Source organism: Hemitrygon akajei, chromosome 14 (genome assembly GCF_048418815.1).
Source record: "Hemitrygon akajei chromosome 14, sHemAka1.3, whole genome shotgun sequence".
NCBI classification, from domain to species: domain Eukaryota; kingdom Metazoa; phylum Chordata; class Chondrichthyes; order Myliobatiformes; family Dasyatidae; genus Hemitrygon; species Hemitrygon akajei.
This window is the reverse complement of record NC_133137.1, coordinates 49,318,175-49,332,311: the sequence shown is the minus strand read 5'-3', so window position 1 is coordinate 49,332,311 and position 14,137 is coordinate 49,318,175. Positions and strand designations below refer to the sequence as shown.

Genomic DNA, 14,137 nt, shown 5'->3' with positions numbered 1-14,137 from the left:
TTTTTCCTATAATAAAATGACCAATAATAGGAACTGATTAATGACTTCTGGAGGGGAAAACTGAAGGTCCATCCTCATCAGGGATTAGAGGTGGAGAGGATCAGTAACTTCAAATTCCTCAATGTTATAATTTCTGAGGACCTATCCTGGACCCAGCACACAAGTGCAATTACAAAAAAAAGCACATCAGCGCCTCACCTTCCTTAGAAGTCTGAAGATTCAGCATGACATCTAGAACTTTGACAAACTTCTATAGATGCATGGTGAAGAGTATATTAACTGGTTGCATCACAGCCTGGTATGGAAGCACCAATGCTCTTGAATAGAAAACCCCACAAAAAGTAGTGTATGTGGCCCAGTCCATCACAGGTAAAGCCATCCCCAACAATTACATGGAGTTAGGTGGCAGGAAAGCAGCTTCTATCATCAGGAATCCTCGGCACCCAGGTCATGCTCTCGTTTTGCTGCCACCATCAGGAAGATATAGGAGCCTCACCAGGTTCAGGAACAGTTATCCTCAACCATCAGGCTCTTGAACCAAAGGGGATAACTTCACTTGCCTATCACTGAACTGTTCCCACAAAGTACACTGCAGATGCTGTGGTCAAATCAACACGTACAAACAAGCTGGATGAACTCAGCAGGTCGGGCAGCATCCGTTGAAAGGAGCAGTCAATGTTTCAGGCCGAGACCCTTCTGTCCTGACGAAGGGGATGCTGCCCAACTTGCTGAGTTCATCCAGCTTGTTTGTACGTGTTTACTGAACTGTTCCCACAGCCTACAGACTCACTTTCAAGGATTCTACATCTCATGCTCTCGATATTTATTGCATGTTTGTTTGCTTCTTTATTTATTCATTTATTATTATTTCTTTTTCTCTTTCTTTTTGTATTGCACAGCTTATTGTCTTTTTCACACTGGCTGTCAGCTCTGTTGGTGTGGCCTTTCACTGATTCTATGATTATGGGAATTATTGAGTGTGCATGCAAACAAATGAATTACAGCGTTGTATAAGGAGACTTGCATGTACTTTGATAATAAATTTACTTTGAATTTTGCACCATAATTGTGCTCTATGAAAACTTACCAACAGCTTGTACAAATTCAACATAATGTAACAATTCCTATACTTAATGCCCTTGAATGATGAAGGCCAGTGTGCCAAATGCATTTTTACCACCCTGTCTCCCTGTGACATCACTTTCAACAAGTTGTACACTTGTGTCCCTAGGCCCCTCTTTTCTATTCCACGTCCTTGTGCCCTGCCGTTCAAAGTCCAAGCCCCATGCTGACTTGACTTTCAAAATGCATCACCTAACACTGGCAAGACAAGTCTTTTTAACTCTAAAAATGATGTTAGATTGGTTATATCTCCAGACTGCTTATGTGTCATATTCTGCATGGAGGTCGGTAACCAGTGGTGTGCCTCAGGGATCTTTTCTGGGACCCCTGCTCTTCGTGATTTTTATAAATGACCTGGATGAGGAAGTGGAGGGATGGGTTAATAAATCTGCTGATGACACAAAGGTTGGGGGTGTTGTGGATAGCCTGGAGGGCTGTCAGAGATGGGCTGAAAGTGGCAGGTGACGTTCAACCCAGATAAGTGTGAGGTGGTTCATTTTGGTAGATCAAATATGATGGCAGAATATAGTATTAATGGCAAGACTCTTGGCAGTATGCTGGATCAGAGGGATCTTGGGGCTCAAGTCCATAGGACACACAAATCTGTTGCCACTGTGGTTAAGAAAGCACACAGTGCATTGGCCTTCATCAATCATGGGATTGAGTTTAGGAGACAAGAGGTAATGTTGCAGCTATATAGGACCCTGTTCAGACCACGGAGTACTGTGCTCAGTTCTGGTCGCCTCACTAGGAAGGATGTGGAAACCATAGAAAGGGTGCAGAGGAGATTTACAAGGATGTTGCCTGGATTGGAGAGCGTGCCTTATGAGAATGGGTTGAGTGAACTCGGCTTTTTCTCCTTGGAGCGATGGAGGATGACAGGTGACCTCATAGAGGTGTATAAGATGATGAGAGGCATTGATCGTGTGGATAGTTAGAGATTTTTTCCCAGGGCTGGAATAGCTGGCATGAGAGGTCACAGTTTTAAGGTGCTTGGAAGTAGGTACAGAGAAGTCAGGGGTAGGGTTTTTTTTTTACACGCAGAGAGTGGTGACTGCGTGGAATGGGCTGCCGCCAATGGTGGATACAATAGGGTCTTTTAAGAGACTCCTGGACAGGTACATGGGCTATGGATAATCCTAGGTAATTTCTAAGGTAAGGACATGTTCGGCACAGCTTTGTGGGCCGAAGGGCCTGTATTGTGCTGTAGGTCTTCTATGTTTCTATAAGTGACAACAAGGCTTTATTTCCAGGTGAGCTCAATGCCTTTTATGCTCTCTTTCACCATCAAAATATGGAGGCACCTTCACAAACTCTCAGAGCTCCTGATGACCCTGTGATTTCAGTGTCTGAGGCCAACTTGAGAGCACCCTTCATGGAAAGAATCCTGCCAAGATGGCAGAGTACTAAAGATCTGTGCTGAAAAACTAGCTGGAGTGCTCACCGACATCTTTAATCGCTCCCTTCAGCAGTCTGAGGTACCCACCTGCTTCAAACAATACTGGTGCCTACAAAGAGCGTGGTAACCTGACTCAATGACTATCAGTAGCACTTATACCATTGTGATGAAGTGCTTTGAGAGGTTGGTGATGAAACATTAACTCCTGCCTGAGAAGCAATTTGGATCCTGTCCAATTTGCTTACTGGCAGAACGGGTCCACAGCAGATGCCATCTCAATGGCTCTTCACTCAACCCTGGAACATCTGGACAGCAGAGATGCATCCATCAGAATGCTCTTCATCGATTACAGCTCAGAATTCAAAACTAACCAATAAGCTTTAAGATCTTGGCCTCAATACCTCCTTGTGCAACTGGCACTTTGATTTCCTCACTTGCAGACCTCAGTTAGCTCTGATTGGCAACATCTCCTCCACAATCACCATCAGCACAGGTGTACCACAGGCTGTGTGCTGAGGCCCTTGCTCCACTTGTTATACTTATGACTGTGAGTCTAAGCACAGCTGCAATGCCAATACTGAAATATCGTTGGCCAAGTCAAAGGTGGTGACGAATCAGCATATAGGAGGGAGATTGAAGATCTGGCTGAGTGGTGCAACAGCAACAATCTCTTACACAATGTCAGCAACACCAAGGAGCTGATTATTGACTTCAGGAGGAGGAAACTGGAGGTCTATGAGCCAGTCCTCATCGGGGGATCAGAGGTGAGAGAGTCAGCAACTTTAAATTCCTCAGTGTTATTATTTCAGAGGATCTGTCCTGGGTGCCATTATGAAGAAAGCACTTCTATTTTCTTAGAAGTTTGCAAAGATTCAGCATGTCATCTAAAACTTTGGCAAACTTTTATAAATGTATGGTGGAGAGTATATTGATCGGTTGAATCATGGCCTGGTATGGAAACACCAGTGCTCTTGAATGGAAAAGCTTAAAAAAAAGTAGTGGATACAGCCCAGCTCATCAAGGGTAAAGCCCTCCAAACCACTGAACACATCAACACAGAGCGTTGTCGCAGGAAAGCAGCATCCATTATCAAGCTCCTCTACCATCCAGACCATGCTCTCTTCTCAATGTTGTCGTCAGGGAGAAGGTACAGGAGCCTCAGGACTCACACCACTACGCTGAGGAACAGTTAGCCACCAGGCTCTCGATACTGAGGAGGTAACTTCACTCGTCACTGAACTGTTCATTATGGACTCGCCTTCAATGACTCTTTATCTCATGTTCTCCATATCTATTTTTTTTTTCTTTATGTAATTGCAGTTTATCTTTTGCATACTGGTTGTTTGTCCATCCTGTTGTGTGGGGGTTTAAATGATTCTATTATGTTTTTTGTATTTAATATGAATGCCGCAAGAATATGAATCTTAGGATTGTATATCGTGCCTTAAAAATGTGTTCAGCCCCCAACAGTTTGTTCACATAAATGAGTACTACAACCAAGAATTCTGATCAATTTAACTGAAGAGCTTTCATTTGTGAATCACATGCTCCTTTTTCACAGTAGAGCCCAAAATTAGAAAATTATAAAGCATGTAAAACTAAAAATTCAAAAACTAAAATGTCAGCAGTTCAAAAATATTCATCTCCCTTTGCTCAGTATTTAGTTGAACCACCTCTTGCAGCATTACAGCCAGCATTTTTTTTGTATGTCTCTATTAGCTTTGCACAACATGATGGAGCAAGATTTGCCCATCCCTCCTTGCAAAATTCCTCAAGCTGTGCCAGGTTAGTTGGGGAGCAGTGGTGGATAACAATCATAAGGTTTTTACCAGAGATGTTCAATCAAGTTAAGGTTAGGACCCTGACTGGGTCACCCAAGGACATCAATTCTCCTCATTTGAAGTCACTCCACGGTGGCTCTAACATTGTGCTTTGGGTCATTGTCCTACTTAAAGATGAACTTCCTCCCCAGTTTAAGGTTTCTCTAAGTGGCTAGCAGGCTTTTATCAAGGATCTCTCTATATTTAGAAGCATTTGTCTTCCCATTAAGCCTGACCAAATTTCCAGTCCCTGCTGCTGAAAAGCACCCCCACTGCATGATGCTACCTCTACCATACTTTATAGTAGGGAGGATGTTACTGGCTGATGTTCCACTTTATTTTCATCTGACCACATCTTTAGAGTATCTACTAAGTGATGCTCTGCAAAGTCTTTATGGGCAAGGATATGCCTTTTTTAAAATAAATCCAGGGCTTCTTCCTGGCCACATACCCTTTTTGTGCAAGGCCTCAGAAATCATGGAGTCACAAATGTCATCTCCAGTTGCAACTACCAACTTCTGCAAATCAAGCAGAGTGACTGTTTGCATCACAGTAGCTTCTCTTACAAGTGCAATTCTTCTCCAGTGACTACATATAGATAGGCGGTCTGCCCTAGGCAGTGCAGCTATGGTTCATATGTTTTTCCCCACTTCTTCATGATAGACAGCACTGTGCTCTGAGGTACATTTGGTGCCTCTGAGATGGCTTTGCACCCTTCCCCAGATTTGTGCTTCTCTATCAGAATTTCCATAACTTATCTAGAATGCTCTTTTGTCTTCATTTGGTTTGGTCTGTTGAAAATCTACTATACTGTTGGACCTAACAGAGAGGGGGGGCATTTATTCTTATGAATTAATGGTAAACAGATGACCCTCCAATTTTCTACATCAACAAATTGGGTGAGTTGGTAAGGTAATAGATAGTATTGTACCTAATTAAATTAGCATAGTAATTACAAAGGGGATGAATACTTTTTCAGCCTTACAATTTTGGTTTTTAATTTTTGATAAATTGTTGACAGGTTTTGGAAATTCTTTGAAGTTGACATGATGCACAATGTTTTTTAGATTAGCTCAAAAAATCCTACTTCAATATATCTTAAATTTAGAAAATGAGACAATAAAATGTAAAATAGATGTAGAGGCGGAATACTTTTCCAAGGTACTGTACAGTGACATACATGTACACTGATAATAAATTTACTTGGAACTGTGAACTTCGAAATTGAGCAGAATGGCCAACAAGTGTGAACTTTGTGTTCACTTAGTGACAACTTCCCTGGTCTTGTGTCCAATAACCCAGGATATCTCTCACCACTTTTACACATCATTTGATACAGCGAAATAGTGAGAGCAGTGATCCATGTCCAGACTTGATGTCAGAGAACAAGCCTGACAAACAGGCAGGGAGTGAGGCAAGACTGGTGGTAGAGAGCTGTGGCAGAAGATTAGCACAGGGGCAAATCAGCAAGCAGGAAGAGATCAAGATTCAGGATCTGAGTGTTTAGAGACAATGACTCTGGAACTAGGGAATGAGGCATTTCCCTAACAGCTGGGAGTCCCAGTAACACTCTGGGTTGTCATCACAGGAGCAACATCTAGTAAGAGAACAGCCAGCAAGTAAAATCTGCAAATCTTCCTGTCAACAACGAAAGATCATTTCAGAATCAGAATGCGTTTAATATCACTGTCATATGTCATGAAATTTGTTGTTTTGTAGTAGCAGTATGTTGCAAAGCATAATATTAAAAAAAATTATAAATTACAATAAGAAACTTACAATAGATTCCGGTTAATTATGCCATTAGTTAATTGGGGCAGCCACTTATTTGGGACAATTCTTAAAGAACAAAATCTAAATGAGAAAATAGCTGGGACTCCCTTCATTTATTTGGGACACTCTGCTACTTAATTAGTCCAGGAGACTTCTGTCGAACAGCTTCTAACTAGCGTCAGTTGCGTGAACATCATTTGACCATTAGACCAAAAGATGTGCACATTAGAGCAAACAGTTTTTAAATAGTGACATTTGTGTGTGTTTTTGCTCAAAATGCAGTGATTTTTGTCACTGATAGTTATCGAGTAACAAGAGAAAGGCAATTCAGAACTGTTTTGCTCACTGCAGTTTCAAGCATTCAGACTTGGAGATGCCAGAAACACCGAGGAATGAAAATGAAACAACTTCACTACTTCAACAAGTTTAGAACTACGAAGACATTTGAAGATACCGACAATCATCCTGAATGTTATAATGAAAATGAAGATTTGGGAGAACACAATTGTCAAAAGCAAGAGGAAAAGAGGGAAAAAGAGGAGTGGGGGACGGGGGGAGAGGGGTGGTGGAGGGTAGAACAAACCTCAGGAAAAAGTTGACATACAGAATATTGGCAGTGCCACTTAATTTGAAAGAAAGATGTTAAACTATTGCTAATTTGTGACAACAAACAATTATGATGGCATTGAACCTTATAAAGGTGAACTCCGAGTGGTAATACACTTAATGGTGCTTTGAGCAGAGGATCTTCTGAAAAGGGGCACAGTTGGAGAAATTAGCTGCTGGCATGTGCAGGGCCAGCTCACCAAATATTTAGCCCTACTATAACACTTGTCAGTCTGAAATTGAAACAAACTCTCTCAGCTATTCACCCTGTTAGTGTGAATGATTGGAAGAACTAATTGGAGCTGCAAATAATCCACATGCATATTACCATCTTGTTAAGCCACACACTTTGCAGGAGAGTTTAGAGATAGCTATTGCACCATTTATCACGTTGGTAAACTGGCTGAGTTCAAGTGGCAGCCAGAATTGTTTAACAATTGCAAAGATCAGTAATGGCGATTAGGTGCAAACTGTGCTGAGAAACTGGTTCACACCATACCAGTTTTCTGCCCAAATAATTATAGCAACTGTATACCAATTTCCACACTATAGTACCTAGATAATTTTGGTAAATATGACCACACTGGCCAGCACATCATTCCCACCACAGAAATATGTTTAACACCCTGTGCCCTGTAGCATATCCAAATCTCACTGCGATGGAACTGTAAATAACATTCCTTCATACCTGTAAGAATCATCTGGGTAGGCTTTTGCTTCATAATCCTGTAATTCCATGTATGCTTTCTCTTGAAATTTGTCAATTTGTGCAGCATTAATTAGGCCTGGATGGTCTATGAAAGTAAAGTAAAGTGTTGTTAAAATGCTACACATGGTTTATAACATGAAGGAAATACATAATGACCTCTGTTTTGTGGCTGTGATGACAAAGAAGCTTTCACTATTCACAATTATTACACCATGGAGTTGAAAAGCTTGACTATGATTAATTAAAAATGAAGTCACTATCAACAATTCACCTGACACAGGAATTCCTGTGAAGTTCGCAGAAATGGCAATTATTTGTAGACTCAAGACTGCAGATGCTGGGAGCTGAAGCAATGCACAAGTGATGGAGGAACTCAGTGGATCAGGCAGCATCAGTGGAGGGAACTTGGCTGCTAAGTGGAGGCTAAAAGTAAATTAGAGGAACAGTACTCCATATTCCACCAGGGCTGTCTCCACCTGGTGACATGAAAACCAAATTTTCAAACTTTCACTAACTGCTCCCCTTCTGTCCCACCACCCCCCTTTTTTATTTTCTCTCCTCTTGATCCACTTGGCCCCCATCACCCACTCCCTCTGCCCATCACCCCCACACTCGTCTCACTGAATTCTCTCCCCACCTCCCTCCAACCCATGCACCACCTTCAGATTCCACTATCTAGGTTGTTGCCTCCTTCTATTACTTCCCAGACTGTTGCTATTGCCACTCTTCCCTCCACCATCTACTTATCACCCCTCCTCACCTGGGTCTAGCCCTTGCTCCATCTCTTCTCTCCACCTTTTTAATACTGGCTCCCTTCCCTATTTCAGTCCAGATGAAAGGTCTTGATCCAAAACAATGACTGTTCATTGCCCTCCATAGATGCTGACTGACCATACTTTGTGTTGGCAATTTTTTGTAGTTAAGGAATTCTTTTCCTGTACTTATTGTAAAAAGCCTGTTCAAGTTGACCTGTTCAATTAATTTTATTAAAAATATAAGCCATTACAGGTGAATACTACCAAAGCCCCAAGAAGCTAATTGTATGTGAGATATCCAATTCCTACAGAATAATTTTCAAAAGTATCAGTGATTTTAAAAATAATTTAAAAATTATTTTTGACATTTTCAGCTTAAGTTTATCTATATGCACTGATCTTTATTTTCCGCTCTGCAGAATGATTAAAATAGCAACTAAAAATGCGAGTCTTTTGCTTCATGCTTTACCATCCATGAAAATTCTGCAACACAATTAGCTGCTAAATCTACTTAGACATCCTTGCTATTGAACCACCTGCAGTTGATACCAACACAAAACTAAGCATGGGGATAGGGCATTACAAATTCTTGCTCAACTCATATCACTAAACAAAAGGAAAAAGATAATTGAGAGGAAGATGTGATGACTAGTACCCCAAGGACACAGCTAGCCTGTCTGTTCATTTAACATTTGTCCTAATACAATAAAATGAACTCTTGACCACCCTATCTATTTATTAATTGTTTTGTGTTGTATTGTCTGCCTACACTGCATTTCCTCTGTCCTGTAATACTTTATTCTGCATTCTGTAGCACAAGAGATTCTGCAGATGCTGGAAATTCAAAGTAACACACACAAAATGCTCAGCTGGCTAGCATGATCTTTCTGGATGGTGGGTAAAACATAGATTTTCACTATATCGCAGTACATGTGACAATATAAACTAACTGATGTAAAATGGGCACTTTACTCTCTATTCTAATGATTAGCACTCAGTATATGAGAAGATCTGTGGCAGGATGAACAACTTAGAAAATCTACTTGTACACATCTGCAGCAGCACTAAATTCTCTGAGAATGTACATGGATCAATATAAGCCATTATGTTATCCTTTTAAAATTAGTTAATCTGTCACTCTAAACAAATTTCCAAAAATAATTAACCATTTAACATTCGTTTTGAAAACTTAAAAGATTTCCTCAAGTAGGGAAAACTACCAGATGATCTTACTGTTAAATGCAAATGTTCGTTTTTACTGTTACAAATGTTCAGTCTTCAGATTTTGTTTTTTTAACAACTCTCAGAAAATGAGGAGAAAGTTTAACAAAATGTTCTAATGACGTGAAATGTTTGCCTGCTAGTGATTTTAAAATGGAAGTGGACATGTTGTTAAATATGGAAAAATCTGAAGGAGTTTGCAGAAATATGAAGGAAATATGGGGGTAACTGAAAAGTTGTTCCCAGATAACTAACCCATGCTTAAAAAAAACATTATGGGCTGTAAAAATCCAAGATGATGCCGGTGAACCACGGTGATATGTTGCAGGCTGCTGACAAAACTTCTCAATATACCTCTTCTGAATTACCATCAATGCAATCTGCAGCCTGTAATTTCCCCTTAAGCAAGTACTTTTGAACTGTCTTAAGGAATAGTGATTTCATGATCTTCTGAAGGACTCAGAAGGCTTAACTCTCAACAGGTATAACACCTTTAAGCAGAAGATACATTGCCATAGCTGGAAAGAGGGAGGAGGGGAAGACTCTTGGCTGAAACACCAAAAAATGAAAGTTCTTCTAGCCTGCATCTTGTTAGCAAATACATAGTTGTTGGCATACGAGACAGAGGACTTGAGGGCAAGATTGCTGTATTGGACAGAATTGAGGAATTGTTGTGTTCTGTGCTTCACTTGACTCCAAACATGCCAGAGTTGGTGATAGACCCAAGGGCTTCTCAATACACAGCATGGGCGGAACTATTGATTCGGAGAAGGCAAAAGGTGGGCGTCTATGTTTCATGATAAACCCTGTGCTGCTCGGATGCAATGGACTTGGTCCAAAAGTTCCAAGTAAGTACATGCATGTGTGAGATGGTACACTTTGGAAGGACAAACTCCAAGGCAGAGTACAAAGTAAATGGCAGGATGCTTGGTAGTGTGGAGGAGCAGAGGGATCTGGGGGTACATGTCCACAGATCCCTGAAAGTTGCCTCACAGGTAGATAGGGTAGTTATGAAAGCTTATGGAGTGTTAGCTTTCATAAGTTGAGGGATAGAGTTTAAGAGACACGATGTAATGATGCAGCTCTATAAAACTCTGGTTAGGCCACACTTGGAATACTGTGTCCAGTTCCGGTTACCTCACTATAGGAAGGATGTGGAAGCATTGGAAAGGGTACAGAGGAGATTTACCAGGATGCTGCCTGGTTTAGAGAGTATGGATTATGATCAGAGATTAAGGGAGCTAGGGCTTTACTCTTTGGAGAGAAGGAGGATGAGAAGAGACATGATAGAGGTGTACAAGATATTAAGAGGAATAGATAGAGCGGACAGCCAGCACCTCTTTCCCAGGGCACCACTGCTCAGTACAAGAGGACATGGCTTTAAGGTAAGGGGAGGGAAGTTCAAGGGGGATATTAGAGGAAGGTTTTTCACTCAGAGCGTGGTTGGTGCGTGAATGCACTGCCTGAGTCAGTGGTGGAGGCAGATACACTAGTGAAGTTTAAGAGACTACTAGACAGGTATATGGAGGAACTTAAGGTAGGGGGTTATATGGGAGGCAGGGTTTGAGGGTCGGCACAACATTGTGGGCTGAAGGGCCTGTAATGTTCTATGTCACCATATACAACCATGAGATTCAACTTCTTGTGGGCATACTCAATAAATCCAATAACCATAATAGAATCAATAAAAGACCTCACCAACAGGACAACCAACCAGTGTGCAAAAGAACAATACACCAGTGTGCAAAAGACAACACACTTGCAAATACAAAGATGTAATAATAAATATAAATAAGCAATAAATATTGAGAATATGAGATGAAGAGTACTTGAAAATGAGACCCTGGGTTATGGGAACTGTTCAGTGATGGAACAAGTTATCCCCTCCATATCAAGTTAGCTTGGCGGCTCACTATTCCTAAACCTGGTGGCAAGAGTCCTGAGGCTCCTGTACCTTCTTCCTGACGGCAGCAGCGAGAAGCGAGCACGTCCTGATGATGGATGCTGTTTTCCTGTGACAACACTCTGTGTAGATGTGTTCAGTAGTGGGGAGGGCTTTACCCGTGATGTACTGGGCTGTACCCACTACTTTTTGTTGGATTTTCTGGAAGGGCATTGGTGTTTTCATACCAGGTCATGATGCACGCCACTCAATATACTCTCCACCACACATCAAGAGAAGTTTGTCAAAGTATTATATGTCACGTCAAATTTTCACAAATTCCAAAGGAAATAGCGGCAATGCCATTCTTTCTTCATAATTGCATTTACGTGCTGGAAGCAGGACACTCTTGTCCTCCCAACTTGAAAGAGTAAGTGCTGACTGTTCTCATTAACAATTACATACCACCAAATGCCAATGTTAATCAGGCACTTGAGATATTAATGTTAACCAAACAACCAACTGCGCAACCTGACACATTTCAAATCATAGTTAGGGACTTTAGTGAGGCTTGTTTGAAGAAATCTCTGCCCAAATATCATCAGCATATAACCTGTAGCACCAGGGGCTCTAATACACTAGACTTCTGCTGTATTGCAATTAGGAACGCCTAACATTCCATGCTTAGGAAAGTTCATTACTTGTATGTCCATCTCCTACCTTCATACAGGCAGAAGCTAAAGAGCAAAGATCCAGAGACAAGGACAACAAAGAGGTGGTCGCAGAAGGCAGAGGAACGGCTACAGGATTGCATCCAGTCAGTGGGCTAGGCCACATTCAAGGACTCAAAGGACCTGAATGAATTGTCACTACTTTCAAGGACTTTATTAAAACATCGTGGATGAATGTGTCCCCATAGTATCATTCAGGGTCTTCCCCAACCAGAAGCCCTGGATGAATCATGAGATCTGCAATCTACTGAAGCCAGATCAATAACATTCAAGTCTGGTGACCAAGTAAGATACAAGAAGCCCAGACATGATCTCCAGAAAGCCCTCTCACATGTAAAGTGGCAATTCTGGACCAAACTTGAGTCAATGGGGGATACTTGATAGCTGCAAGAGGGCTTCAATGCCCTCTTATAAAATGAAACCAAACAACATAGAGCAGGTGACATCAAGGCTTCACTCTCAGATGAGCTGAACACTCTCTCTGCTTACTTTCACTGCCAAACACAGAGTAAACTTCACCAACTCCCACAGCCCTGGTGCCCAAAAAGAACATATTGTCCAGCAGCTTTGTGAGGTTGCTGATGAAACACATCAACTCCTGCCTGAGAAGCAACTTGGATCTGCTCCAATTTAAGGGAGATGTACTAATCTCTCTCTTGGTACTTATCCTTGCAAGTGGAACAAGTGCCACACCTGCCCCAACTCCTCCTCCCTCACTACCATTCAGGGCCCCAAATGTGTCCATTCAGGGACACTTCACCTGTGAGTCTGTTGGGGTCATGTACTGTGTCTGGGGCTTCCTGTATATTGGTGAGACCCAACGTAGATTGGAAGACCAATTCACCAAGCACCTACACTCCATCCGACAGAAAATGCGGCACCTTCTGGTGGCCACCCTTGTCAATTCTACTTCCCATGCCAATATGCCAGCCCATGGCCTCCTTCACTGCCACAATGAGACCACACTCATGTTGGAGGAGCCACGCCCTATATTCCATCTGGATAGCCTCCTACCTGATGGTATAAACCCCTTCTTCCATGGTCTTCTACCCTCTTCTATTAGATTCCCCTTTCTCCAGCCTTTTATCTCTTTCATCAATCAACTTTCCAGCTGTTTACTAACCCTATCACCTACCACCTTGTACTTCTTCCTTCCCTCTTACCACCTTTTAACTCAGACCTCATCTTTTACCCCAGTCCTGATGAACTGGACAAAGGTGGTGAAGAATCAGCATTTAGAATGGAGATTGAAAATTTGGCTGAGTGATGCCACAACAATGACCTCTCAGTGAATGACAGCAAGACCAAAGAGCTGATTATTGACTTCAAGAGGAGGAAGCTGGACATCCATGAGCTAATCCTCATCGGGGAATCAGAGCTGGATAGAGTCAGCAACTTTAAATTCCTGAAAGGCCTAGTATGCAAGTGCAATTACAAAGAATGCACAGCAGTGCCTCTATTTCTTTGGCAGTTTTTTGAAAATTCAGCATAATATCTAAAACTTTGACAAACTTCTACAGATATGTAATGTAGAGTTTATTGACTGACTGCACCAAGGCCTGGTATGGAAACATCAATGCCCGTAAACAGAAAATCCTATAAAAAGTAGTGGATACAGCCCAGTCCCTCATGGGTAATGCCCTTTCCAGCAGTAAGCACATCCACACGGAGCAGGAAAGCTGCATTCATCAGCAAGAAACCCCACCATCTGGGCCATGCTTTCTTCTTGCTGATGCCATCAAGGAGGTACAGGAGCCTCAAGGCCCACACCACCAGGTTCAGGAACAGTTACAACTCAACCATCAGGTTCTTGAACCAGTGGGGATAATTTCACTCACCCCATCACTGAACTGTTGCCACAACTCACTTTCAAGGACACCTCATCTCATGTTTTTGATATTTATTGCTTATGTATTATTATAATATAGTTTCTCTTTCATATTTGCACAGCTTGTTGTCCTTTGCACATCGGTTGTTTGTCCATCCTTTTGGTCACAGTCTCATTTGTTCTGTTGTGCTTCTTAGATTTACTGTGTACATCCACAAGAAAATGAATCGTAGGGTTGTATATAGTGATATACAATTCCTTCAGTAATTAATTCACTTGTACTTTGTAATC

General features: G+C 41.7%; 1 protein-coding gene across 22 annotated transcripts in view; it reads right to left on the bottom strand.

Moving 5' to 3' along the window:
* The window catches only part of LOC140738555 (nuclear receptor subfamily 2 group C member 1-A-like), a 160,825-nt gene that overhangs the window by 39,753 nt on the left and 106,935 nt on the right, over positions 1 to 14,137 (bottom strand). For all 22 annotated transcript variants that reach the window (XR_012101389.1, XM_073066010.1, XM_073066004.1 and 19 more), the window contains one exon: positions 7,409 to 7,514. Coding sequence is in view for 21 of the 22 variants with exons in the window: in XM_073066010.1 (XP_072922111.1) it covers positions 7,409 to 7,514 (106 nt within the window). In the remaining variant the exon portion in view is untranslated. The remainder of the gene's footprint in view (positions 1 to 7,408; positions 7,515 to 14,137) is intronic.